Source organism: Vidua macroura, chromosome 27, assembly GCF_024509145.1.
Source record: "Vidua macroura isolate BioBank_ID:100142 chromosome 27, ASM2450914v1, whole genome shotgun sequence".
Lineage (NCBI taxonomy): Eukaryota > Metazoa > Chordata > Aves > Passeriformes > Viduidae > Vidua > Vidua macroura.
In genome coordinates, this window is record NC_071597.1 from 5,340,856 (window position 1) to 5,368,249 (window position 27,394).

The 27,394-nt window shown below is 56.4% G+C and overlaps 2 protein-coding genes across 2 annotated transcripts; both read left to right on the plus strand.

Annotated features, from left to right (window-relative positions):
- Positions 1-1,814: 1,814 nt before the first annotated feature.
- On the plus strand, positions 1,815-13,485 carry LOC128819689 (uncharacterized). The gene is made up of 13 exons (XM_053999915.1): positions 1,815-1,823; positions 2,640-3,767; positions 5,849-6,398; positions 6,988-7,207; positions 7,461-7,532; positions 7,937-8,008; positions 8,182-8,253; positions 8,685-8,765; positions 9,043-9,114; positions 9,670-9,744; positions 10,193-10,311; positions 11,059-12,395; positions 13,063-13,485. The coding sequence occupies exons 1-13, from the start codon at positions 1,815-1,817 to the stop codon at positions 13,129-13,131; spliced, it is 3,876 nt and encodes a 1,291-aa protein (XP_053855890.1). The 3' UTR covers positions 13,132-13,485.
- A 9,242-nt stretch (positions 13,486-22,727) lies between these two features.
- LOC128819690 (leucine-rich repeat-containing protein 37A-like) lies at positions 22,728-25,611 on the plus strand. Its single transcript, XM_053999916.1, has 4 exons — positions 22,728-23,804; positions 23,905-23,997; positions 24,305-24,369; positions 25,132-25,611. Exons 1-4 carry the CDS (start codon positions 22,728-22,730, stop codon positions 25,331-25,333), a joined length of 1,437 nt encoding a protein of 478 aa, XP_053855891.1. The 3' UTR covers positions 25,334-25,611.
- Positions 25,612-27,394: the final 1,783 nt, after the last annotated feature.

Genomic DNA, 27,394 nt, shown 5'->3' on the forward strand with positions numbered 1-27,394 from the left:
AAAATGGGAGCTGCAAAGCGTGAGCAGCAAGGTTCTGGGTGTTGGGGGCTCCCAATTGGCAAAATGTTCCAAGAGCATTGTGCAAATTGAGGGATCGAAAGGGCAATTGGCTTCAGTGTGCCCACAATTTGAGAAAAATAAACAATGTCATTGAGGACATGGGGTCGGTCCCTCCAACCAGGGATGCCGTCCCCTTCAATGCCCCCCCAAAACTGGTCATTGGCCGTTATAGATATAAAGGATTGTTTTTTTCAAATTCCCCTCCACCCAGCCAATGCTTCGTGCTTTGCCTTCTCTGTACCCTCCATCAACAGAGGAGCTCCCATGAAGTGCTACCACTGGCGAGTTCTCCCACAAGGTTATCGATGAAGAACAGTCCCACCATCTGCCAGTGGTATGTTGCCAGAGTTCTGTCCTCAGCGCGCACCAAAGCGTGAGAGTGTATCATATACCATTACATGGATGATGTCCTTGTTTGTGCGCCCGATGACAATGTTCTTGCAGGAGCGCTCGAGGACACTATCACTGCCTTGTTGGTGGCTGGATTTGAGTTACGAGAAGATAAAGTGCAGAAGCTGCCGCCTTGGAAGTATCTGGGCCTCGAAATTACGAATAGGACCATCACACCTCAGAGGGTCCTTATCAATGATAACCCAAAGACTCTGAGGGACCTCCACCAACTGTGTGGGTCCCTAAACTGTATCAGGCCCTGGCTGGGGCTCACCACAGGGGATCTATCCCCTCTCTTCAACTTGTTGAGGGGGGAAGAGGAGCTGGATTCTCCGAGGGCCCTGACCTTGGCGGCCAAGGCTGCGCTCGAGAAGGTGCAGTCCACCCTAGCAGACTGGCAAGCCCATCGATGCCACGAGGGTCTGCCCTTCCACTTCATCATCTTGGGTAAGTTGCCACACCTCCACGGGCTCATTTTTCAGTGGGACACAGACCAACGGGATCCCCTCTTAATCACAAAGTGGGTGTTCCTTCGTCACCAGTTGTCCAAAAGTATCACAAGGCCACAAGAGCTGATGGCCCAGCTGACCACAAGGGCTAGGGATCCTGTCACCCGAACCTGGGCGATTCAGTCTCATGGTGGGCTGTGTCCACCCCCCCCTCTTCCAGCCAAAGGGCCAGGTCATTGCGCAGGCCATTCCAGTTGCCTTATGCCATCAGCGATGACCTGGACTTTTCCATTTATTTCACAGAAATGCTGGGAGAGAACAAGCCCCTCGTATGGTGTGGCCTTAAGAGCGGGGAGCATTCCATCCAGTTGCAGGGGATGATGGACATGGGGGCAGATGTGACGGTCATTCCTCCACTCAAATGGCAGTCACAATGGGAGCTGCAAAGCGTGAGCAGCAAGGTTCTGGGTGATGGGGGTTCCCAATTGGTCTCAAAGACTGGGCTGCTTCTAAAGGTGCTCAGTGAGAGGCAAGAGAACCAGGGAACCTCTGATCCCATGGGCCGGTGTCCTCTGCAAGAGAACATCTCCAGGGGCACAGCTGTGGACGAGGATCAGGAGCCCACAGAGAAGGTAGGAGAGCTGCAGGCACTGCTGTGTCTGTCCTTCTGGGCAAGGGAGAACGCAAGGAGCAATCCTCTTGCCTCCCATGATCTTCTTTCCTCTTCTCCCAGCCAAAGCCTGAGACCATGGATGACACGATCACAGTTTTATTGCTGTCTGTCATTGCAGTCATTTTACTGATACTGAAGGGTCTCTTCCACGTAAGTCAATATCTTGTTTGGCACACAGCTGTCTGTCCTGTAGCTGGAGTGCCCAGGTGATGAGCCCCGTGTGCCATTGCAGATGGCCCTGCATGTGCTGGGTACCACAGGAGATGTTTTCCCAAGCCTGGAGCTTGTGGCAGCATCCACAGCACCCAGCTCAGCAGGGTCCAGCCTGCCTTAGGAAGCTTGTCCTGCCTTGTGCCCCAGCTCTCCCCAGCTCGGCTTTGCTCTCCTGCCTTCAGCCACAGCAATGAGATTGGGAGCTCTGGGAGTTCAGAACAGCTCTTAGAGTTCCTGCAGAGAGGAACAGGAAATTGGGAAGGAAGGACAGGGTCTTTTTAAAATCATTTGTGGTGGTTTGTTATTCTACAATTGTTTTCTGTTAATGCATTTATAATGGTTTGTTCCATGTACCCAGTTCTGTTGCCCTAATGGTTTAACCCTAAGTTGTTTACCTCAACATTTTCCCACCAAGTGCCTGTCAGTCCCTATGTCAGTCTCCCCAGTCCCTCCTTTGTTCCTCCCTTGTCTCCTTATATGTCCATGTCAATCCCCAGTTCACTGCCCCCTGCCCCTGCCTGTCAAGTTAGACACACCCTGGTTGTTCTGGAAAGTTCCTTATCTGTCACCCCTTGCACAGTTACTCATTGGACTGTTAAGCCTGATCCCTCCCCTGTGCTGCTTTTATTGGATTACCCCAGTTGTGTTCTCCTCCGCTAATGTCCCCCCACTGGATGTGAGTTGTTTCCACCCCTCGTACCCTACTGAACAGCAGCCCAGTGTTGAGCCTCAAGCCCAAGGAGCCTTCACTGGGAGATCATGGAACTGTGACGCTTGAGGTTGCCCTGACCCCGAGCACTGAGGGTGATGTCAGCAGCCTGGACAGTTCCAGAACAAATTCATTTGCCCCTCAGCATCTCTTGGGGCACAAAGGCAAAACAAGTGCTGATAACCTGAGGGCCAAGCTCAAGAAGAAGCTGCACAAGTCTAAAAGCACCAAGACTGCAAAAACCATTGTCCCACACCAGCCCCAGCCTGCCTGGCTGAAGCATGTGGTGGAAAAGACACCCTCAAGCTGGGATCACAAGCAGCAGGAGTCACATTTGAACCGGCAAGCATTAAACCCCTGGGATGTAGCTGGTGGGTTAAACCCCACTCATGGCAAGTCTCTTGACAGACCCCTCAGAGATGAGGTGGAAGGTCAAGCTCCAAGGCAGAACTACATTATGACAATCAAAGAGCAGCAGGACAGCCAGCAGAAGCAACTGGACTCAAGATTGAACTGGCAAATACTAAACCCCTGGGATGTAGCTGGTGGGTTAAACCCTAATGATGATGACTCCATTTCTGGACACCACAGAGATAAGGAGAAAGATCCAGCTCCAAGGCAGAACTTTGTCAATTTTCACAAACAGCCAAAGAAGCAGGACAGCCAGTACTGGGTTGGACATAATCGGCTTTTCTACCAGGTGTTGAGCCCTGTGAAAGCAGAGGGAGAGCCCAGAGCCACTGGCACCAAAGATGAGCAGCATCTAAACAGGAACCTGGATTTTCTCTCTGACCCGTTGGTTCAGAGCCGCCCCGCTGCGAGCAGCGGAGGAGGAGCCACAGCTGAAGAGGAGCAGTCCTCTCTAGGTGGGCACCTCCTGATCATGCCTGACACCACAGACACGCACGGGAAGCAACAGGAAGAAGGATCCAGGTTCCTCAATAAACCTTGGAGCCCCCAAAGTCCAGACCTTGCGCCGGTTCCAGGAGAACTCCTGGAAGCCATGGTTGATCATCATCTGCGCTTGCTGGTGCCGGACAAAAGCTTGCAGACATTCATGGCCCATGTGGAGCGAGCCCGGAGCAAGGACTGCAGCCTGCCCCAGCTCAAACTGGCCTGCCCCAAGATGGTCTCAAAGACCGGGCTGCTTCTAAAGGTGCTCAGTGAGAGGCAAGAGACCCACAGAGCCTCTGATCCCATGGGCCAGTGTCCTCTGCAAGAGAACATCTCCAGGCGCACAGCTCTGGAGGAGGATCAAGAGCCCACAGAGAAGGTAGGAGAGCTGCTGCACACTGCTGCGTGTGTCCTTCTCAGGATGAGTCCTCCTGCCCTTCAATACCTGATGCATGCCCCTAATAAAGAAGAAGAATTTCAGGAACAGACAAAATGCAAAGAATTCAGGTGATGGGGAAAATAATTTAAGAAGGTGATACAGTCATTGGGACACTAACCATTCACCTCCACCTCCTGTGCGAACAAAGGAACGGCTGAGTCTTTCCCTGGGTGCTTTTCCTGTTATTTCTTTGCTGTTACTTGAGTGAGAAGTGCCCCAGAGAAGTAGCAACAGTGAAGGAATGCCATCACCCCAGGACGAGGTGCCTGTGCCCAGTGACTGCGGTGCATCCCAAGAGCTAGCACATTCATCCCTCTCTGCAGAGGAGGGTGCTGCGGGTGCGAGAGCCGGACCCGAGAGGAGGCATCAGTGTCTCAGGGTTTTCCTCATCCCTTGTGGCAAAGTTCTCCCTGCATTCAATAAAAACAAAATTGTTCTTGTTCCTCCTGGTGTTGCTGATGTACTCATAAAAGCAGTTTCTGTTCTCCCTTATGGAATTGGCCAAATTCAGTTCCAGCTGGGCCTTTGCTTTTCTACCTTTCTCCCTGCATGCCCCAATGACATCCCTGCCATCCTCCTGTGGTGCTGCCCTCCTTCTAAAGCTGTAAATTCTGTGTTTTCCCTGAGTTCCAGGCAAAACTTCCTGCTCCGCTGGTCTGCTTCCTCACCAGCTCGTCTTTAGGCACACGGGCACAGCCTGATCCTGCCTGTGCCTTCAAGGATTTCACCTTGCACAATGTCCAGCCTCCCTGGACTCCTCTGCCCCTCAGGACAGCGTGCCCAGGGAGCCTCTCAAACAGCGTGGCTGCACTGACTCACCCTGGGCAGCCCCTCCAGCCTGGATGGAGCTCATCCACATCGTGATTGTCCTGGCCCCAGAGGCCCAGAGCCCCCACCGTGTTGGGTAGTGGGAGCTGGGAAGGTGAGATGGGCCAGGAGGGGATTCCCCCGCTGTCCCCAGCAGGGACCTGTTTCCATTCCCCCTGTCTTTTGGCTCCCCTCCTTCTGCCTGCTGGCAACACCCTTGGGCATCCTCGTCTTTCTGGATGTGTCTGTTTGGGACATTTGTCCAATGGCTGCTTTGGAGTGGCTCCACCAGTCCCTCTCCCTCTCCCACTCCCTGACACTCCTTATCTTTCCACTTCCCCCCTCAGCTCTGCCACTGGGCTGAGCAGAACATGCACCTGGTTGTTCCTCATCCAGGTGTTATTTCTGCCAGCCCCAGTGCCAGTGCCTGGCTCCAGCACTCCCTGTAGAGTTTTCCCATTCCAACGAGGCCTTCCAGGATATCTCTTTGGATATCAAAGGAAGAGGCTTTGCAGTAGTGCTTCTAGAACATCCCAAGGCCCCTGCAGCTTTCCAGGGTCAACACTTTTGTGTTCCAGATGTCTCCTGTGAGCACAAGAGCTCTGGGTGGGAAGGGGAATGGCCGGTGTCCTCCTGCAGAGGCCATGGCACACTGGTGTCCCCATGGTGCTGGCTTGGAGCTGCACAAGCAGCATTGTCCCCTCTGCATCCCTGAGGTTTTTTTGTCCTCCCTCACACCTGCTTGGCTCCCAGGCTGATGGTTGCATTGTTGCACCTCCTGCTGAAGGGCTGCTGTCATTGAGCAGAATCATCTTCTCAAGGAGGATTAAGGCACATGCATGAAACGCACCTTTGTCTAATATGGCTCACAATAGCCTTAAAATAGTGTCAGGGTGTCCAGTAAGACAGGAAACACAGACATCAGGGAGGAATTTCTTCATGGAAAGGGTGACAGGCCTTGGAAGGGGCAGCCCAAGGAGGTGGTGGACTCCCCATGCCTGGAGTGGTCCAAGGAACGGCTGGAGGTGGCACTGAGTGCTCTGGCCTGGCTGCCAAGGTGGGGATGGGGCACAGGATGGACTCGCTGAAGGTCTTTTCCATCGCCAGTGACTCTGGGGCTCCGTGACTCTGTGGCCAGGACTGGAGGCCGCCCGGCCCCAAGCGCTGCCGGAGCCGCCCCGGCCCGAGCTGTTCGCCCGCGCGTTTCCTCTCAGGCCGGGGGGCCGCGCTTCCCGGCCGGGCCGGGGCGCCTCTCTGGGCGCTGCTTGCGGGGCTGTGCCGGCCTTCCCAAAGCTGCCCGCGGCTTCCTTTGCACGGCGGTCGCTGCCCCTCGGTGTCTGCCGGCGCTGATGTGGCGCTCCGGCCGCGGCGGGAGCTCTGCCGCCGGTGTCCCGGCGCTGCCGCCTCCAGAGCCCGGGGGCCGGAGCGCTTCGCCTCAGGGGCTCGGCTGCAGCGGCGCCTGCAGCGGGCTCGGCCCGGCCGCCGCCGCTGCCGGTGCCGGCGCGCTGAGGCGGAGCTGCCGCCCCTCAGGCTCGCAGCGCTTCCCGCCATTGGCGCTGCGGCTCCCTCAGGCTCTCCCGGCGGACATTCCGACATTGCCCGGCTTTCGGCAAGCTCCCAGCGCCAGGCGGGCTTTGGCCCTGGCTGGATGCTGGGTGCCCGGCACCAAAGGCGCTGTCACCGCTCTGCGCAAGTGGAGAGCGGAGACAAAAGCCAGCGAAAGGCTCATGAGTTTACAGAAAGAGAGGGAGAGATCCCGCCCCGGTCACCGTCACGGACACAACAGACAGAACTTGGGGATCTTAATTACATTTATTACCAACAAAATCAGGGCAGCATAATGAGAAGTAAAAGACATTTCAACAGCACCTGTACCCCAAACCCATGCCAATAGCTGGCCACACAAACCCAGTGCAAATGGGAATGGTTTCACAGTGACACAGAGGAGGCTTAGATGGTGTGTTCAGGAGAAATTCTTGCCTGTGAGGGCAGGGAGTCCCTGGCACAGGGTGCCCAGAGCAGCTGTGGTGCCCCCGGATCCCTGGAAGTGTCCAAGGCCAGGTTGGAGGGGGCTTGGAGCCACCTGGGACTGTGGAAGGTGTCCCTGCCGTGGCAGGGGTGGCACTGGATGGGCCTTACGGCCCCTTCCAAGCCAATCCATTCCATGATTCCGCAGATTGATGGCTCTGAGACAGAGTCATTTGGTGACAGCGGTTTGCTGTGAGCTCTGATGCCAAGCACCGGCACAGTGACACAAGCAATGCTGCAGTGACATGAGAAGGACCACTGTGACATTGGCAGCACCACTGTGACACAGGAACTGCCACAGCTCCAGCTCAGGTGTGCATCCCAGGTGACTGCAGCCAGTCCTGCCTCGCCATGGACCTGGTGATGCGTCTGGTGCGCGCTCTGCTCCTGCTGGCCCTGCTGCTGGCAGTAGCCTCCTCGCCAGGAGCGGCCAAGGAGCTCTGCCCAGAGCCCTGCCGATGCCCAGGCCGCGGGCGGCTGAACTGCGGCCACGCCGGCCTGGCCACCGTGCCCCCTTCCAGCCGCCGCCGAGCCCTGGCCGTCCTGTGAGTCCTGCGGCCCCACAGAGCCCTGCAGCTGCCCCTCCTCGGCTCCCTGTGTCTGCAAAGCGCACCTGGGACACCCGGGGCACTCCCTGGCCAGAGACAGGGGGATGTGGGGGCCTGAGCTCAGCATGAGGGTGAAGCCAGGCTGGGCACGCTGTGCCTTCTCCAGGCAAAGCCCGCTTCCAGCTCAGCAGCCGAATGGCAGGGAAATGGGTTTTCCTGAGGGGGGACCAGGCCTTTCGTCTCTTTGCAGAGATTTCACTGGTAACTCCATTGCTGCTGTTGGAAAACAAGCCTGGAAGGACTACCCATGGACTGAAACCTTGTAAGTGCCCTGCAGCATTTCAAATGGCAGGAGTTTGGGGATTTTCCATCCTTTGGTCTGGGGTTGGAGCAGCGGCCCCCACACCACCCACTTCCATTGGAATTCAAAGCTCGGCTGCTCTGCAAGGAGGGGTGTGAATCACCACAGCTTCCCAGCACAGCAAGAATTGCCATGAATCTCTTGCAGCCCAGGGCACCATCCCCGTGTCTGTCTGCCCAGGGATCAAGCTGTGGTCCGCTTCAGCCGGCCAGGAGCAAGGGCCTGCTCTGGGCAGGAGTGGAGATGATCCCTGCAGTGACCCAAAGAGATGCTTCAGTCAAGCTGCTGCAGGAGATTTTCCCATGACAATCCCATTTGCTGCTGGCCAGTGGCCGCTGTCACAGTGTCCCTGTGTCTCCTTGCAGAGTGCTCAGGGACAATAAGCTGCGGGCAGTGAAGAGCCATTCCCTGGAGGGGCTGTTCCTGCTGAAGCACCTGTAAGCACTGTGCCCTGCCCATGGCAGGGGGCTCCTGCCTGCCCCTCCCTGGGGCCCTGCTGCTCAGCCCGGCTGCGGGCATGTGGCCTTTGTCCCTCCTGGGATCCAGGCTGCAGAGGCAAGTAAAAGCAACAGGACAAATGGAAGTGACATTTGTTGTTCAACTGGAACAGGGATTTGTCCTGCAATGAGATCCTGTCCATTGAGGAACGGGCTTTTGAGCCACTGCCTTTCCTGAAGTTTCTGTGAGTGATCAAGTTTCTTTCTGCTCTGTTTTTAGCTCAGCCTTTGCACTGGGCACCCTTCCTGTGTAGGAAAATGCTGCTGTTCTTTTCCCCACAGTCCCTAAATCTGCCCTGCCCAGAGCCCAGCTGAGCTGCAGAGGTCAATGCCGATGGCTGGATGGCCACGCCAGGGGACAGACCCCAGCGGGCTTGTCCACACACAGCCATCAGAGCTGCCAGTTCTTGCAGCCTTGGCTGCATCCAGGAACAGAAATAGAGTTCAGCACGTGTGCCCTGCACTTCCCCTCCTGGGCAGGCTAAAACACTAAGAAAGCAGCAGTTTCCTCCCTCTTCCACCTGGGATTTGCACCCTTCCTGCAAAGGGATCCCACTTTGCCCCCACTTTCTGTAGGGCAGGGTCAATTCCTTTGTGTGACCTCCTCTTTGCCCAGAAATCTCTCCGGGAATGGCCTCACACGGATCCGCAGCGGCGCTTTCCAGGCCTGGCATGGGATGCAGTTCCTCCAGGAGCTGTAAGTGGCACCAGGGCTAAAGGCACGCCAGGGCGAGTCTCTGTAGCGTCTCTGCCGGGTCCGTGGGCAAAAGCAGACTTGCCCTCAGGAAAGTCCTGATTCCGACTGTGGATGTCAGCCAGGGAGCACCAGGAGTGTGCAGCTGCAAAGGCCCTTTCCCCTGCCCTGCTCACCTCCTGTAAGGCTTCCTTGAATGCAGCCAGGCCGTCCCCACGTGCCTGGCACACCCAGCTCACATCCTCGCCATCAGCCCTGACAGAGCTCTGTTGTTTCTCAGGATCCTCAGCCACAACCCGCTGGCTGTCATTGCTGACGCTGCCTTCTTCAAGCTGCCCTCAGTGAGCTCTCTGTAAGTATTGGCTCATTTGGAGCAGATCCAGAGATCTGTGTCTCTCTCGAGTGCCCTGTTCTCAGGAAAGCAGCACAAGTGCCCGAGCAAATCTTCCCCTTGCCCCACCTGAGTCTGCTGGAGACACAACTACCCCGGCTCCAGCAGAGCAAGGCAAAGGCCAAGAAGTGCTGGTGCAAAGCAACCCAGGAACTGGGTCACAAACGTTCAGGGATGAGAGCCCATCCAGGTCTGGGGCCAGGTGGAGTGGCCGCAGGGCTCTGGGAATAAACTGCACTCCTGCCAGCAGCTCCAGGCTCCTGCCTCCTTCAGGGACTCAGCTGCCCTCAGGGGAGAGCAGCAGGAGAGTGGGGAGAGGGGCAATCCTTTCTGGTGGCATTTGTCTGCCACGAGAGCTGCAGGATTGCTCTCCTGATTCCAACGGGCTGGTTTAGAGCAGGGCAAGGCAGAGGGAAGCTGGGCTCCGGAATGGCTGCTCTTGGAGCAGGCAGTAGTGGATGCAGAGTTCTGGCAATGTCAGCGCAGAATTTCATGAGCTCTTTCCAATGCTTGCAGAGACCTGAGTGCCACCCAAGTGACCCCACAGTCGCTGCTGCTGCTGCTGCAGTCCACAGTGAGCTTGGAAACCCTGTGAGTGTGTGGGACTGAGCCCCAGTCACCAGCAGGCCCCGAGTGCTGGGACCAGGGCTCTGCTTGGGAAACAATTACGTATGCCACAAAACCAGAACAAGCTCAGTAAGCTCAAGAGTTGCCATTCCTTCTGGGAACGTGCCAAAACTCAACCAGCTCAGCGGCAGACTTTCACCTTTTGGGTGACTTGCTGCAGGTTTCTCAAAGGGGAGTTTGAACTCCAGGCGGGTGCATTTCTGTGTCACATGGTGGTTTGGGAGCACTTCTACTTTCCAGGTTAAAATCCCCTTTTTAATGTTTTGCATTGGGAGTCAGGGGCCTTTCCCAGAGCTGTGGCACACACTGAAGCACAAGCCCCATGCGTGGTATCCATGTGTTCCCTGAGTTGGGCTCTGAGCCATGGACTGGGTGGGCAGGTGTTCCTCCAATAATCCCCTCTTGTCTTTAGCCAAGTGCCCAAGGAGGCGGCCTGCTGCCTGTGCCAGGAGCGTCCCCAGCCCGAGAGCCCCTGCAGGACCATCCAGTTCCTGTGCCAGAAGCTGTGCAGCACCAGCGCCCCGCAGTGCGGTGGGTGCCCGGAGGGGCTGGGGGAGCCCAAATCCGCCACTTCTCCTGAGCCTGGGGAGATGCTGCAGCACTGCCCTGTGCTGGGGGGTCCTGATCTCCCCCTTGAGTACAGGCCTTGGACAAAACACCTTGGGATGGGAAGTTCCTGGTGATTGTACATATCTTGTGTGTCACATACTGTCTGGAGAAGGAACAGCTCACTGGGGCCCCCAAACCTACGAATTTCCTATGCACACCATGGCCCCACGCAAGGAAAGCAGGTTTCCCATAGCACAGTCCCAGAGCTCTGGCGCCCTAGAGGGAGTTTTTCATGGTGTAACAGCTTGAGCTGCTGCTCTTGGGAATGGCCCCGGAGCAAAGGAGTCCTGGCTTTCCTCCCCTGCCAGTCTGCGCCCCTGTTGCAGTGCTGATCTTTCCTCTGGGGTCTCTGGCTCTTCACTGGCTCCTGCAGAGCAACCCAAGCCTGCTCATCCAGAGCTGTGGGAACCTCTCTGGCAGCCAACCCATTCCCCAGGGATGTTTCCTTCCCATCCAAACAGAACCCCAGGAGACACCAGGAAAGAACCAGCTCTCTGCCCTGCCCCAAGGTGATAATGGGCTGAATTGAAGGGCTCTTCTCCTCTCCACAACACATCCCCCACTCTGCCCTTGTGCTCCCTGGGCTTGAGATGAGCTCCTGCTGCTCGAGGTACCCTCTGAGCCTGTGTCTGAGCCCAGCCGCTGATCTGCTCTCTTGGTGTTCTCCAGCTCACACAACTCTGCTACAGACACGGGGAGAAATAATGGACATGGAACAACGCAGAGAGCTGAACAGCAGCCCAGTGTTGAGCCTCAAGCCCAAGGAGCCTTCACTGGGAGATCATGGAACTGTGACGCTTGAGGTTGCCCTGATCCCGAGCACTGAGGGTGATGTCAGCAGCCTGGACAGTTCCAGAACAAATTCATTTGCCCCTCAGCATCTCTTGGGGCACAAAGGCAAAACAAGTGCTGATAACCTGAGAGCCAAGCTCAAGAAGAAGCTGCACAAGTCTAAAAGCACCAAGACTGCAAAAACCGTTGTCCCACACCAGCCCCAGCCTGCCTGGCTGAAGCATGTGGTGGAAAAGACACCCTCAAGCTGGGATCACAAGCAGCAGGAGTCACATTTGAACCGGCAAGCATTAAACCCCTGGGATGTAGCTGGTGGGTTAAAACCCACTCATGGCAAGTCGCTTGACAGACCCCTCAGAGATGAGGTGGAAGGTCAAGCTCCAAGGCAGAACTACATTATGACAATCAAAGAGCAGCAGGACAGCCAGCAGAAGCAACTGGACTCAAGATTGAACTGGCAAATACTAAACCCCTGGGATGTAGCTGGTGGGTTAAACCCTAATGATGATGACTCCATTTCTGGACACCACAGAGATAAGGAGAAAGATCCAGCTCCAAGGCAGAACTTTGTCAATTTTCACAAACAGCCAAAGAAGCAGGACAGCCAGTACTGGGTTGGACATAATCGGCTTTTCTACCAGGTGTTGAGCCCTGTGAAAGCAGAGGGAGAGCCCAGAGCCACTGGCACCAAAGATGAGCAGCGTCTAAACAGGAACCTGGATTTTCTCTCTGACCCGTTGGTTCAGAGCCGCCCCGCTGCGAGCAGCGGAGGAGGAGCCACAGCTGAAGAGGAGCAGTCCTCTCTAGGTGGGCACCTCCTGATCATGCCTGACACCACAGACACGCACGGGAAGCAACAGGAAGAAGGATTCAGGTTCCTCAATAAACCTTGGAGCCCCCAAAGTCCAGACCTTGCACCGGTTCCAGGAGAACTCTTGGAAACCATGGTTGATCGTCTCCTTCGCTTGCTGCTGCTGGAAAAAAGCCTGCAGACATTCATGGTCCATGTGGAGCGAGCCCGGAGCAAGGACTGCAGCCTGCCCCAGCTCAAGGTGACTTGTGCCAAGATGGTTTCAAAGACCGGGCTGCTTCTAAAGGTGCTCAGTGAGAGGCAAGAGAACCAGGGAACCTCTGATCCCATGGGCCGGTGTCCTCTGCAAGAGAACATATCCAGGGGCACAGCTGTGGACGAGGATCAGGAGCCCACAGAGAAGGTAGGAGAGCTGCAGGCACTGCTGTGTCTGTCCTTCTGGGCAAGAGAGAACCAAAAGAGCAATCCTCCTGCCTCCCATGATCTTCTTTCCTCTTCTCCCAGCCAAAGCCTGAGACCATGGATGACACGATCACAGTTTTATTGCTGTCTGTCATCGCAGTCATTTTACTGATACTGAAGGGTCTCTTCCACGTAAGTCAATATCTTGTTTGACACACAGCTGTCTGTCCTGTAGCTGGAGTGCCCAGGTGATGAGCCCCATGTGCCACTGCAGATGGCCCTGCATGTGCTGGGTACCACAGGAGATGTTTTCCCAAGCCTGGAGCTTGTGGCAGCATCCACAGCACCCAGCTCAGCAGGTTCCAGCCTGCCTTAGGAAGCTTGTCCTGCCTTGTGTCCCAGCTCTCCCCAGCTCGGCTTTGCTCTCCTGCCTTCAGCCACAGCAATGAGATTGGGAGCTCTGGGAGTTCAGAACAGCTCTTGGAGTTCCTGCAGAGAGGAACAGGGAACTGGGAAGGAAGGACAGGGTCTTTTTAAAATCATTGTTGCTGGCACAGACTTGCACATGTGTAGAACAGGCTGGGTTGGATGAAGGATCTTTTGGTTTCCCATGTTCTGTAGAGTATGACAAGAAAACTTTGGTGTTAAAAGTCTGTCTCCTTTACAAGGTGTGTTCCCGATGTGCTGCAGCTGTTTGTCAACAGCTACTCAGAAGGAAATCGTGGCTGAGAAGGTAACTGCTCCCTGCCCATGCCACTGCTGTGCCACCAGAGTCTTTCCTAGGCAGAGCAACTCCTCCTGGAGCCCCACAGCCGTGCAGGTGCTGCTGCCCAGGACTCCCCTGGCTGTGTTTCCAACATGTCGCGTTTGGGGGAGCCCCAAGAAAGCGGCTCCTGAGCGACAGCGCTGGGCACGGCCAGGGGCTCCCAGCCCAACCAGCCCTTCATGCACCAGTGTTACTCCCCCAGATGGATGCATGTGCTGGGCCAGCCCGGGATGTCCTTTCTGGAGCCCCCATCTTCCTTGGGCTCAGCTGAAATGCCCCCGAGCAGGGAGAGGTGCTGCACCTCCTGCAGCCCTCCCTGGCCAAACCTCCCTGCTAATTTTCTTTGGTTTTCAGGTTGTCTGTAAAACTGCAAGAGAGATGGAGGAAGAACAAGTACAGGGAGGCAGAGGGTGAAGAGCAGGTAAGGGCGGGGAGAGAAGATTTCCAAGGTGTGGAGAACATGAAAGTAAGATGCCAGCACTTGTTCTCTGACTCCTATTCTGATACAAGAACTGCTAAAACTTTCCTCGGATGCTATTTTCTTATCTACTTCTTTGGATCCTAGTTCTTGACTTGGTGGCTATTTCATTTGTGCTGTCTCCTTGAGTCTTTTCTTGCCTTTATTTCCTCAGATGTTGTTTCCTTGCTGTCATTCCAGATGGAAGAAGCCTAAGGAAATGCTGCTACCCAAAGACAAGGTGCTCCTGCCTGGGCCCTGCCCTGCATCCAGCACCCCAAGATCTGGACTCCATGACTCCATGACCACTCTCTGCAGAGGAGGATGCTGCTGGTGGGTGCCATGCTTAGGACACCCCAAAGTCCCCCTGGGGACTGGGACAGGGAGGATCCAGGAAGCCCCAGGTGTCCCAAGCAATCACTGCAGCCCAGCCTCTGGAGCCACAGCCTTCCCGGGGCCACGACATCGTGCAGGCACCCTGCACACGTGACAGGGTCCCCCTGCACAGCCCCATGTGCAGCCGCTGTGTCTGTTCCCAGCTGGGAATGCTTTCCCAATAAATGCTGATTTTGTACAGGCAGAGGGTCCTGGAAGTGTCCATGTGTTTGCTGGGCTGGGCCCATTTCGGTGGTGCTGCACACATGAGTGTGTGCTTTTGTACGTGGTGTCAGAAGCAGGATTCATATTTGAAGAGACAATCATTGAAACCCTGGGAGGGAGCTGGTGGGTTAAACCCCACTCATGACAAGTCTGGTCGCAGACAACACTGACATAAGGAGGAAGTTCAAGCTCGAAGGCAGAACTATGTCAATTCTCACAAATAGCCAAAGAAGCAGGACAGCCAGTACTGGGTTGGACATAATCGGCTTTTCTACCAGGTGTTGAGCCCTGTGAAAGCAGAGGGAGAGCCCAGAGCCACTGGCACCAAAGATGAGCAGCGTCTAAACAGGAACCTGGATTTTCTCTCTGACCCGTTGGTTCAGAGCCGCCCCGCTGCGAGCAGCGGAGGAGGAGCCACAGCTGAAGAGGAGCAGTCCTCTCTAGGTGGGCACCTCCTGATCATGCCTGACACCACAGACATGCATGGGAAGCAACAGGAAGAAGGATCCAGGTTCCTCAATAAGCCTTGGAGCCCCCAAAGTCCAGACCTTGTGCCGGTTCCAGGAGAACTCCTGGAAGCCATGGTTGATCATCATCTGCACTTGCTGGTGCTGGACAAAAGCTTGCAGACATTCATGGCCCATGTGGAGCGAGCCCGGAGCAAGGACTGCAGCCTGCCCCAGCTCAAACTGACTTGTGCCAAGGTGATTTCAAAGACCGGGCTGCTTCTAAAGGTGCTCAGTGAGAGGCAAGAGACCCACAGAGCCTCTGATGGCATGGGCCGGTGTCCTCTGCAGGAGAATGTGTCCACACACATGGCCTTGAGGAAGGGCAAGGAAATCGCAGAGAAGGTAGGAGAGCTGCTGCACACTGCTGCGTGTGTCCTTCTCAGGATGAGTCCTCCTGCCCCTCAATACCTGATGCATGCCCCTAATAAAGAAGAAGAATTTCAGGAACAGACAAAATGCAAAGAATTCAGGTGATGGGGAAAATAATTTAAGAAGGTGATACAGTCATTGGGACACTAACCATTCACCTCCACCTCCTGTGCGAACAAAGGAACGGCTGAGTCTTTCCCTGGGTGCTTTTCCTGTTATTTCTTTGCTGTTACTTGAGTGAGAAGTGCCCCAGAGAAGTAGCAACAGTGAAGGAATGCCATCACCCCAGGACGAGGTGCCTGTGCCCAGTGACTGCGGTGCATCCCAAGAGCTAGCACATTCATCCCTCTCTGCAGAGGAGGGTGCTGCGGGTGCGAGAGCCGGACCCGAGAGGAGGCATCAGTGTCTCAGGGTTTTCCTCATCCCTTGTGGCAAAGTTCTCCCTGCATTCAATAAAAACAAAATTGTTCTTGTTCCTCCTGGTGTTGCTGATGTACTCATAAAAGCAGTTTCTGTTCTCCCTTATGGAATTGGCCAAATTCAGTTCCAGCTGGGCCTTTGCTTTTCTACCTTTCTCCCTGCATGCCCCAATGACATCCCTGCCATCCTCCTGTGGTGCTGCCCTCCTTCTAAAGCTGTAAATTCTGTGTTTTCCCTGAGTTCCAGGCAAAACTTCCTGCTCCGCTGGTCTGCTTCCTCACCAGCTCGTCTTTAGGCACACGGGCACAGCCTGATCCTGCCTGTACCTTCAAGGATTTCACCTTGCACAATGTCCAGCCTCCCTGGACTCCTCTGCCCCTCAGGACAGTGTGCCCAGGGAGCCTCTCAAACAGCGTGGCTGCACTGACTCACCCTGGGCAGCCCCTCCAGCCTGGATGGAGCTCATCCACATCGTGATTGTCCTGGCCCCAGAGGCCCAGAGCCCCCACCGTGTTGGGTAGTGGGAGCTGGGAAGGTGAGATGGGCCAGGAGGGGATTCCCCCGCTGTCCCCAGCAGGGACCTGTTTCCATTCCCCCTGTCTTTTGGCTCCCCTCCTTCTGCCTGCTGGCAACACCCTTGGGCATCCTCGTCTTTCTGGATGTGTCTGTTTGGGACATTTGTCCAATGGCTGCTTTGGAGTGGCTCCACCAGTCCCTCTCCCTCTCCCACTCCCTGACACTCCTTATCTTTCCACTTCCCCCCTCAGCTCTGCCACTGGGCTGAGCAGAACATGCACCTGGTTGTTCCTCATCCAGGTGTTATTTCTGCCAGCCCCAGTGCCAGTGCCTGGCTCCAGCACTCCCTGTAGAGTTTTCCCATTCCAACGAGGCCTTCCAGGATATCTCTTTGGATATCAAAGGAAGAGGCTTTGCAGTAGTGCTTCTAGAACATCCCAAGGCCCCTGCAGCTTTCCAGGGTCAACACTTTTGTGTTCCAGATGTCTCCTGTGAGCACAAGAGCTCTGGGTGGGAAGGGGAATGGCCGGTGTCCTCCTGCAGAGGCCATGGCACACTGGTGTCCCCATGGTGCTGGCTTGGAGCTGCACAAGCAGCATTGTCCCCTCTGCATCCCTGAGGTTTTTTTGTCCTCCCTCACACCTGCTTGGCTCCCAGGCTGATGGTTGCATTGTTGCACCTCCTGCTGAAGGGCTGCTGTCATTGAGCAGAATCATCTTCTCAAGGAGGATTAAGGCACATGCATGAAACGCACCTTTGTCTAATATGGCTCACAATAGCCTTAAAATAGTGTCAGGGTGTCCAGTAAGACAGGAAACACAGACATCAGGGAGGAATTTCTTCATGGAAAGGGTGACAGGCCTTGGAAGGGGCAGCCCAAGGAGGTGGTGGACTCCCCATGCCTGGAGTGGTCCAAGGAACGGCTGGAGGTGGCACTGAGTGCTCTGGCCTGGCTGCCAAGGTGGGGATGGGGCACAGGATGGACTCGCTGAAGGTCTTTTCCATCGCCAGTGACTCTGGGGCTCCGTGACTCTGTGGCCAGGACTGGAGGCCGCCCGGCCCCAAGCGCTGCCGGAGCCGCCCCGGCCCGAGCTGTTCGCCCGCGCGTTTCCTCTCAGGCCGGGGGGCCGCGCTTCCCGGCCGGGCCGGGGCGCCTCTCTGGGCGCTGCTTGCGGGGCTGTGCCGGCCTTCCCAAAGCTGCCCGCGGCTTCCTTTGCACGGCGGTCGCTGCCCCTCGGTGTCTGCCGGCGCTGATGTGGCGCTCCGGCCGCGGCGGGAGCTCTGCCGCCGGTGTCCCGGCGCTGCCGCCTCCAGAGCCCGGGGGCCGGAGCGCTTCGCCTCAGGGGCTCGGCTGCAGCGGCGCCTGCAGCGGGCTCGGCCCGGCCGCCGCCGCTGCCGGTGCCGGCGCGCTGAGGCGGAGCTGCCGCCCCTCAGGCTCGCAGCGCTTCCCGCCATTGGCGCTGCGGCTCCCTCAGGCTCTCCCGGCGGACATTCCGACATTGCCCGGCTTTCGGCAAGCTCCCAGCGCCAGGCGGGCTTTGGCCCTGGCTGGATGCTGGGTGCCCGGCACCAAAGGCGCTGTCACCGCTCTGCGCAAGTGGAGAGCGGAGACAAAAGCCAGCGAAAGGCTCATGAGTTTACAGAAAGAGAGGGAGAGATCCCGCCCCGGTCACCGTCACGGACACAACAGACAGAACTTGGGGATCTTAATTACATTTATTACCAACAAAATCAGGGCAGCATAATGAGAAGTAAAAGACATTTCAACAGCACCTGTACCCCAAACCCATGCCAATAGCTGGCCACACAAACCCAGTGCAAATGGGAATGGTTTCACAGTGACACAGAGGAGGCTTAGATGGTGTGTTCAGGAGAAATTCTTGCCTGTGAGGGCAGGGAGTCCCTGGCACAGGGTGCCCAGAGCAGCTGTGGTGCCCCCGGATCCCTGGAAGTGTCCAAGGCCAGGTTGGAGGGGGCTTGGAGCCACCTGGGACTGTGGAAGGTGTCCCTGCCGTGGCAGGGGTGGCACTGGATGGGCCTTACGGCCCCTTCCAAGCCAATCCATTCCATGATTCCGCAGATTGATGGCTCTGAGACAGAGTCATTTGGTGACAGCGGTTTGCTGTGAGCTCTGATGCCAAGCACCGGCACAGTGACACAAGCAATGCTGCAGTGACATGAGAAGGACCACTGTGACATTGGCAGCACCACTGTGACACAGGAACTGCCACAGCTCCAGCTCAGGTGTGCATCCCAGGTGACTGCAGCCAGTCCTGCCTCGCCATGGACCTGGTGATGCGTCTGGTGCGCGCTCTGCTCCTGCTGGCCCTGCTGCTGGCAGTAGCCCCCTCTCCAGGAGCGGCCAAGGAGCTCTGCCCAGAGCCCTGCCGCTGCCCAGGCCGCGGGCGGCTGAACTGCGGCCACGCCGGCCTGGCCACCGTGCCCCCTTCCAGCCGCCGCCGAGCCCTGGCCGTCCTGTGAGTCCTGCGGCCCCACAGAGCCCTGCAGCTGCCCCTCCTCGGCTCCCTGTGTCTGCAAAGCGCACCTGGGACACCCGGGGCACTCCCTGGCCAGAGACAGGGGGATGTGGGGGCCTGAGCTCAGCATGAGGGTGAAGCCAGGCTGGGCACGCTGTGCCTTCTCCAGGCAAAGCCCGCTTCCAGCTCAGCAGCCGAATGGCAGGGAAATGGGTTTTCCTGAGGGGGGACCAGGCCTTTCGTCTCTTTGCAGAGATTTCACTGGTAACTCCATTGCTGCTGTTGGAAAACAAGCCTGGAAGGACTACCCATGGACTGAAACCTTGTAAGTGCCCTGCAGCATTTCAAATGGCAGGAGTTTGGGGATTTTCCATCCTTTGGTCTGGGGTTGGAGCAGCGGCCCCCACACCACCCACTTCCATTGGAATTCAAAGCTCGGCTGCTCTGCAAGGAGGGGTGTGAATCACCACAGCTTCCCAGCACAGCAAGAATTGCCATGAATCTCTTGCAGCCCAGGGCACCATCCCCGTGTCTGTCTGCCCAGGGATCAAGCTGTGGTCCGCTTCAGCCGGCCAGGAGCAAGGGCCTGCTCTGGGCAGGAGTGGAGATGATCCCTGCAGTGACCCAAAGAGATGCTTCAGTCAAGCTGCTGCAGGAGATTTTCCCATGACAATCCCATTTGCTGCTGGCCAGTGGCCGCTGTCACAGTGTCCCTGTGTCTCCTTGCAGAGTGCTCAGGGACAATAAGCTGCGGGCAGTGAAGAGCCATTCCCTGGAGGGGCTGTTCCTGCTGAAGCACCTGTAAGCACTGTGCCCTGCCCATGGCAGGGGGCTCCTGCCTGCCCCTCCCTGGGGCCCTGCTGCTCAGCCCGGCTGCGGGCATGTGGCCTTTGTCCCTCCTGGGATCCAGGCTGCAGAGGCAAGTAAAAGCAACAGGACAAATGGAAGTGACATTTGTTGTTCAACTGGAACAGGGATTTGTCCTGCAATGAGATCCTGTCCATTGAGGAACGGGCTTTTGAGCCACTGCCTTTCCTGAAGTTTCTGTGAGTGATCAAGTTTCTTTCTGCTCTGTTTTTAGCTCAGCCTTTGCACTGGGCACCCTTCCTGTGTAGGAAAATGCTGCTGTTCTTTTCCCCACAGTCCCTAAATCTGCCCTGCCCAGAGCCCAGCTGAGCTGCAGAGGTCAATGCCGATGGCTGGATGGCCACGCCAGGGGACAGACCCCAGCGGGCTTGTCCACACACAGCCATCAGAGCTGCCAGTTCTTGCAGCCTTGGCTGCATCCAGGAACAGAAATAGAGTTCAGCACGTGTGCCCTGCACTTCCCCTCCTGGGCAGGCTAAAACACTAAGAAAGCAGCAGTTTCCTCCCTCTTCCACCTGGGATTTGCACCCTTCCTGCAAAGGGATCCCACTTTGCCCCCACTTTCTGTAGGGCAGGGTCAATTCCTTTGTGTGACCTCCTCTTTGCCCAGAAATCTCTCCGGGAATGGCCTCACACGGATCCGCAGCGGCGCTTTCCAGGCCTGGCATGGGATGCAGTTCCTCCAGGAGCTGTAAGTGGCACCAGGGCTAAAGGCACGCCAGGGCGAGTCTCTGTAGCGTCTCTGCCGGGTCCGTGGGCAAAAGCAGACTTGCCCTCAGGAAAGTCCTGATTCCGACTGTGGATGTCAGCCAGGGAGCACCAGGAGTGTGCAGCTGCAAAGGCCCTTTCCCCTGCCCTGCTCACCTCCTGCAAGGCTTCCTTGAATGCAGCCAGGCCGTCCCCACGTGCCTGGCACACCCAGCTCACATCCTCGCCATCAGCCCTGACAGAGCTCTGTTGTTTCTCAGGATCCTCAGCCACAACCCGCTGGCTGTCATTGCTGACGCTGCCTTCTTCAAGCTGCCCTCAGTGAGCTCTCTGTAAGTATTGGCTCATTTGGAGCAGATCCAGAGATCTGTGTCTCTCTCGAGTGCCCTGTTCTCAGGAAAGCAGCACAAGTGCCCGAGCAAATCTCCCCCTTGCCCCGCCTGAGTCTGCTGGAGACACAACTACCCCGGCTCCAGCAGAGCAAGGCAAAGGCCAAGCAGTGCTGGTGTGTCCCCAGCTGCAAAGCAACACGGGAACTGGGACACAAACGTTCAGGGATGAGAGCCCATCCAGGTCTGGGGCCAGGTGGAGTGGCCGCAGGGCTCTGGGAATAAACTGCACTCCTGCCAGCAGCTCCAGGCTCCTGCCTCCTTCAGGGACTCAGCTGCCCTCAGGGGAGAGCAGCAGGAGAGTGGGGAGAGGGGCAATCCTTTCTGGTGGCATCTGTCTGCCACAAGAGCTGCAGGATTGCTCTCCTGATTCCAACGGGCTGGTTTAGAGCAGGGCAAGGCAGAGGGAAGCTGGGCTCCGGAATGGCTGCTCTTGGAGCAGGCAGTAGTGGATGCAGAGTTCTGGCAATGTCAGTGCAGAATTTCATGAGCTCTTTCCAATGCTTGCAGAGACCTGAGTGCCACCCAAGTGACCCCACAGTCGCTGCTGCTGCTGCTGCAGTCCACAGTGAGCTTGGAAACCCTGTGAGTGTGTGGGACTGAGCCCCAGCCACCAGCAGGCCCCGAGTGCTGGGACCAGGGCTCTGCTTGGGAAACAATTACGTATGCCACAAAACCAGAACAAGCTCAGTAAGCTCAAGAGTTGCCATTCCTTCTGGGAACGTGCCAAAACTCACCAGCTCAGCGGCAGACTTTCACCTTTTGGGTGACTTGCTGCAGGTTTCTCAAAGGGGAGTTTGAACTCCAGGCGGGTGCATTTCTGTGTCACATGGTGGTTTGGGAGCACTTCTACTTTCCAGGTTAAAATCCCCTTTTTAATGTTTTGCATTGGGAGTCAGGGGCCTTTCCCAGAGCTGTGGCACACACTGAAGCACAAGCCCCATGCGTGGTATCCATGTGTTCCCTGAGTTGGGCTCTGAGCCATGGACTGGGTGGGCAGGTGTTCCTCCAATAATCCCCTCTTGTCTTTAGCCAAGTGCCCAAGGAGGCGGCCTGCTGCCTGTGCCAGGAGCGTCCCCAGCCCGAGAGCCCCTGCAGGACCATCCAGTTCCTGTGCCAGAAGCTGTGCAGCACCAGCGCCCCGCAGTGCGGTGGGTGCCCGGAGGGGCTGGGGGAGCCCAAATCCGCCACTTCTCCTGAGCCTGGGGAGATGCTGCAGCACTGCCCTGTGCTGGGGGGTCCTGATCTCCCCCTTGAGTACAGGCCTTGGACAAAACACCTTGGGATGGGAAGTTCCTGGTGATTGTACATATCTTGTGTGTCACATACTGTCTGGAGAAGGAACAGCTCACTGGGGCCCCCAAACCTACGAATTTCCTATGCACACCATGGCCCCAGGCAAGGAAAGCAGAAATGCCCTGTGCCCTTCCCTGGTGCTGGAAGGCAATGTCTGCTCATAAAGCCCCCAGATTCCCCTAACAGCCTGGTTTCTGTGCCACCCCACTGGCCACTGCAGGACAAAGGGCAGGGCCCCTGATGAGCTCTGCAGGGTGAACACCAAGCACCATCATCCCCTTGTTGGCCTGTGCAGGGGGAGCAAAGCACTGTCCTGCTCTAGCTGGGCACAGGGCACAGAACACCCTGTCCACAGCAGGGCCAGGCAAACAGATAGAGCCAGGTTTCCAAGGTCCACAGGGAGCTGGCTTCTCTCATTGCCTTAGGCCCAGGTTTCCCATAGCACAGTTCCAGAGCTCTGGCGCCGTAGAGGGAGTTTTTCATGGTGTAACAGCTTGAGCTGCTGCTCTTGGGAATGGCCCCGGAGCAAAGGAGTCCTGGCTTTCCTCCCCTGCCAGTCTGCGCCCCTGTTGCAGTGCTGATCTTTCCTCTGGGGTCTCTGGCTCTTCACTGGCTCCTGCAGAGCAACCCAAGCCTGCTCATCCAGAGCTGTGGGAACCTCTCTGGCAGCCAACCCATTCCCCAGGGATGTTTCCTTCCCATCCAAACAGAACCCCAGGAGACACCAGGAAAGAACCAGCTCTCTGCCCTGCCCCAAGGTGATAATGGGCTGGATTGAAGGGCTCTTCTCCTCTCCACAACACATCCCCCACTCTGCCCTTGTGCTCCCTGGGCTTGAGATGAGCTCCTGCTGCTCGAGGTACCCTCTGAGCCTGTGTCTGTGCCCAGCCGCTGATCTGCTCTCTTGGTGTTCTCCAGCTCACACAACTCTGCTACAGACACGGGGAGAAATAATGGACATGGAACAACGCAGAGAGCTGAACAGCAGCCCAGTGTTGAGCCTCAAGCCCAAGGAGCCTTCACTGGGAGATCATGGAACTGTGACGCTTGAGGTTTCCCTGAGCACTGAGGGTGATGTCAGCAGCCTGAACAGTTCCAGAACAAATTCATTTGCCCCTCAGCATCTCTTGGGGCACAAAGGCAAAACAAGTGCTGATGACCTGAGAGCCAAGCTCAAGAAGAAGCTGCACAAGTCTAAAAGCATCAAGACTGCAAAAAGCATTGTCCCACACCAGCCCCAGCCTTCCAGGCTGAAGCATGTGGTGGAAAAGACACCCTCAAGCTGGGATCAAGAGAAGATGGAGTCACTTTTATACTCAGAAGGATTAAAGCCCTCGGCTGTAGCTGGTGGATTAAAACCTGCTGAGGATGCCTCCATCACTGGACCACACAGAGATGAGGAGGAAGTTCCAGCTCCGAAGAAGTACTATGTCAGGACACACAAATGGCACAAGAAGAAGGACAGCCAGTATTGGGTTGGATATAATCAGCTTTTCTACCAGGTTTGGAGACCTGTGAAAGTGCGAAGTTCCAGATCTGACCAGGGTCTAAACAGGAACCTGGATTTTCTCTCTGACCCATTGGTTCAGAGCCACCCTGCTGTGAGCAGCAGAGGAGGAGCCACGGCTGAAGAGGAGCATTCCTCTCTAGATAGGCACCACCTGATCAACCCTGACACCACAGAGGAGGAAGCCTCCATGCTCCTCAATAAACCTGTGAGCCCCCAAAGTCCAGACTTTGTGCCAGTTCCAAAAGAACTGGAAACCAATGTTGATCATCGCCTGCGCTTGCTGGAGGCACACAAAGGCCTGCAGACATTCATGGCCCACGTGGAGCGAGCCCTGAGGAAGGACTGCAGCCTGCCCCAGCTCAAGCAGGCCTGTGCCAAGATGGTCTCGAAGACCAGGCTGCTCCTAAAGGTACTCAGTGAGAGGCAAGAGAACCAGGGAGCCTCTGATCCCATGGGCCAGTGTCGTCTGCAAGAGAACATGATAATTCACATGGCCTTGGGGAAGGGCAAGAAACTCAAAGTGAAGGTAGGAGTGCTGCAGGCAGTGCTGCGTGTGTCCTTCTAGGCAAGGGAGAATGGAAGGATCAAGCCACTTACCCCCGTGATCTTCCTTTCTTTCCTCACAGCAGAAACTAGAGGCTGTGCTGTACGTGAGCACATTTGTGGTTTTGCTGTTTGTCTTCGTCTTCGTTTTGCTGATACTGAAGTGTGTCTTCCACGTAAGTCAATATTTTGTTTGACACACAGCTGTCTGTTTGTAGCTGGTGTGCCCAGATGCCCTTGCATGTGCTGGGTACCACAGGAGATGTTTTCCCAAGCCTGGAGCTTGTGGCAGCATCCACAGCACCCAGCTCAGTAGGGTCCAGCCTGCCTAGGGGAAACTTGTCCTGCCTTGTGTCCCAGCTCTCCCCAGCTCAGCTTTGCTCTCCTGCCTTCAGCCACAGCAATGAGAGCTTTCACCCTCTCCTGTTTGGCAGAGTATTACAGGAAAACTGATGTTACAAATCTCCCATTTTCCATCCCCAGAAGTACCCCCGACGTTGCGAACTTGACTCCCCACCCTGCCACACCAGGGACTCTTGGCTGAGAAGGTAACTGCTCCCTGCCTATGCCACTGCTGTGCCACCAGAGTCTTTCCTGTGCAGAGCAACTCCTTCTGGAGCCCCACAGCCGTGCAGGTGCTGCTGCCCAGGACTCCCCTGGCTGTGTTTCCAACATGTCGCGTTTGGGGGAGCCCCAAGGAAGCGGCTCCTGAGCGACAGCGCTGGGCACGGCCAGGGGCTCCCAGCCCAACCAGCCCTTCCCACACCAGCACTGGGATGGATGCCTTGGGCTCCGGTGCACTCCCCAATTTCTCTGAGCACGAGCAGTACCTCTGTGTTCCCAGAACAGTCTCCTCTGCTGATGGCTCTGCCCTATTTTTCCCCGCTCCCTCCCCACAGTGGCTGGTGAAGAACTCACTCCCATCCTCTCTAGTTGCCTTTTGCATGCAGGGCTCATTCCCTGGATTGCCAGCCATTGCCATCCCTGCTGGGGCTCCCTGTCTTCCTCAGGCTCTGCTGACACAGCCCTGAGCAGGAAGAGGTGCTGGCACCTGCTGCAGCCCTCCCTGGCCAAACCTCCCTGCTTACAGAGCAGGAGCAGGGACCTCTGGGGATGGGATGTCCAGAAGCCTTTTTCTCCCCATTCACCTCGCTCACTCCATTGCTTTGCAGCATTGGAAATGTCCCTTCCCAACTCCTCCAGCAGCTGCTTCCCAGACAGGGCAGAGCACAGGCAGGCCTGCTGCCCACAGCCTCCATCACCAGCTGCTTTCTCTTTTTATCCCTGTTTTCCCTTTCTGATTTTTTCAGGTTCTGTGTAAAACTGCCACAGAGAGGGAGGAAGGATAACAAGGAAGCACAGAATGTAGAGCAGAAAAGGGCAGGGAGCTCCTCCAAGTGTTGCTCCTGTTCCCATGCTATTCATGGTGCTTCCCAGTGCTGTTCCCTGTTTAGGAAGTCTGAATTGCCATGGATTCAACGCATCAGGGATGCCTATGAATCCCAGAGATAAGCATCCCAGGAAGAGACAGAGTGTGAAGAAGTAAGGGGGAAGACTTTCAAGAAGTTAATGGGATGCCAGCAATTCTTCACCTCCCATTTTACCTGAGGCTCTCCTTGGATGCTGCTTTGTTGGCTGTTGTTATTTCCTTGGATGCTTTTTCCTTGACTGTTATTTTCTTGCTGTCACTGCTGAGGGAAGCCCGGAGGCTGCTGCAAGCAAGCAGAAGCTCGGGACCCGGAGAGGAGGCAACAGTATCTCAGGGTTTTCCTCATCCCTTGTGGCAAAGTTTCTCCCTGCATTCAATAAAAACAAAATTGTTCTTGTTCCTCCTGGTGTTGCTGATGTACTTGTAAAAGCAGTTTCTGTTCTCCCTTATGGAATTGGCCAAATTCAGTTCCAGCTGGGCCTTTGCTTTTCTACCTTTCTCCCTGCATGCCCCAATGACATCCCTGCCATCCTCCTGTGGTGCTGCCCTCCTTCTAAAGCTGTAAATTCTGTGTTTTCCCTGAGTTCCAGGCAAAACTTCCTGCTCCGCTGGTCTGCTTCCTCACCAGCTCGTCTTTAGGCACACGGGCACAGCCTGATCCTGCCTGTGCCTTCAAGGATTTCACCTTGCACAATGTCCAGCCTCCCTGGACTCCTCTGCCCCTCAGGACAGCGTGCCCAGGGAGCCTCTCAAACAGCGTGGCTGCACTGACTCACCCTGGGCAGCCCCTCCAGCCTGGATGGAGCTCATCCACATCGTGATTGTCCTGGCCCCAGAGGCCCAGAGCCCCCACCGTGTTGGGTAGTGGGAGCTGGGAAGGTGAGATGGGCCAGGAGGGGATTCCCCCGCTGTCCCCAGCAGGGACCTGTTTCCATTCCCCCTGTCTTTTGGCTCCCCTCCTTCTGCCTGCTGGCAACACCCTTGGGCATCCTCGTCTTTCTGGATGTGTCTGTTTGGGACATTTGTCCAATGGCTGCTTTGGAGTGGCTCCACCAGTCCCTCTCCCTCTCCCACTCCCTGACACTCCTTATCTTTCCACTTCCCCCCTCAGCTCTGCCACTGGGCTGAGCAGAACATGCACCTGGTTGTTCCTCATCCAGGTGTTATTTCTGCCAGCCCCAGTGCCAGTGCCTGGCTCCAGCACTCCCTGTAGAGTTTTCCCATTCCAACGAGGCCTTCCAGGATATCTCTTTGGATATCAAAGGAAGAGGCTTTGCAGTAGTGCTTCTAGAACATCCCAAGGCCCCTGCAGCTTTCCAGGGTCAACACTTTTGTGTTCCAGATGTCTCCTGTGAGCACAAGAGCTCTGGGTGGGAAGGGGAATGGCCGGTGTCCTCCTGCAGAGGCCATGGCACACTGGTGTCCCCATGGTGCTGGCTTGGAGCTGCACAAGCAGCATTGTCCCCTCTGCATCCCTGAGGTTTTTTTGTCCTCCCTCACACCTGCTTGGCTCCCAGGCTGATGGTTGCATTGTTGCACCTCCTGCTGAAGGGCTGCTGTCATTGAGCAGAATCATCTTCTCAAGGAGGATTAAGGCACATGCATGAAACGCACCTTTGTCTAATATGGCTCACAATAGCCTTAAAATAGTGTCAGGGTGTCCAGTAAGACAGGAAACACAGACATCAGGGAGGAATTTCTTCATGGAAAGGGTGACAGGCCTTGGAAGGGGCAGCCCAAGGAGGTGGTGGACTCCCCATGCCTGGAGTGGTCCAAGGAACGGCTGGAGGTGGCACTGAGTGCTCTGGCCTGGCTGCCAAGGTGGGGATGGGGCACAGGATGGACTCGCTGAAGGTCTTTTCCATCGCCAGTGACTCTGGGGCTCCGTGACTCTGTGGCCAGGACTGGAGGCCGCCCGGCCCCAAGCGCTGCCGGAGCCGCCCCGGCCCGAGCTGTTCGCCCGCGCGTTTCCTCTCAGGCCGGGGGGCCGCGCTTCCCGGCCGGGCCGGGGCGCCTCTCTGGGCGCTGCTTGCGGGGCTGATGCATAAATTCCTTGCAAATTAAGAACTTTTCTGGTTTTTGTCAGGGTTTTTCCCCTTAATCCTGGTGGTTCCATAAAGACGGAGAGAAGTTGGAAGGATGTT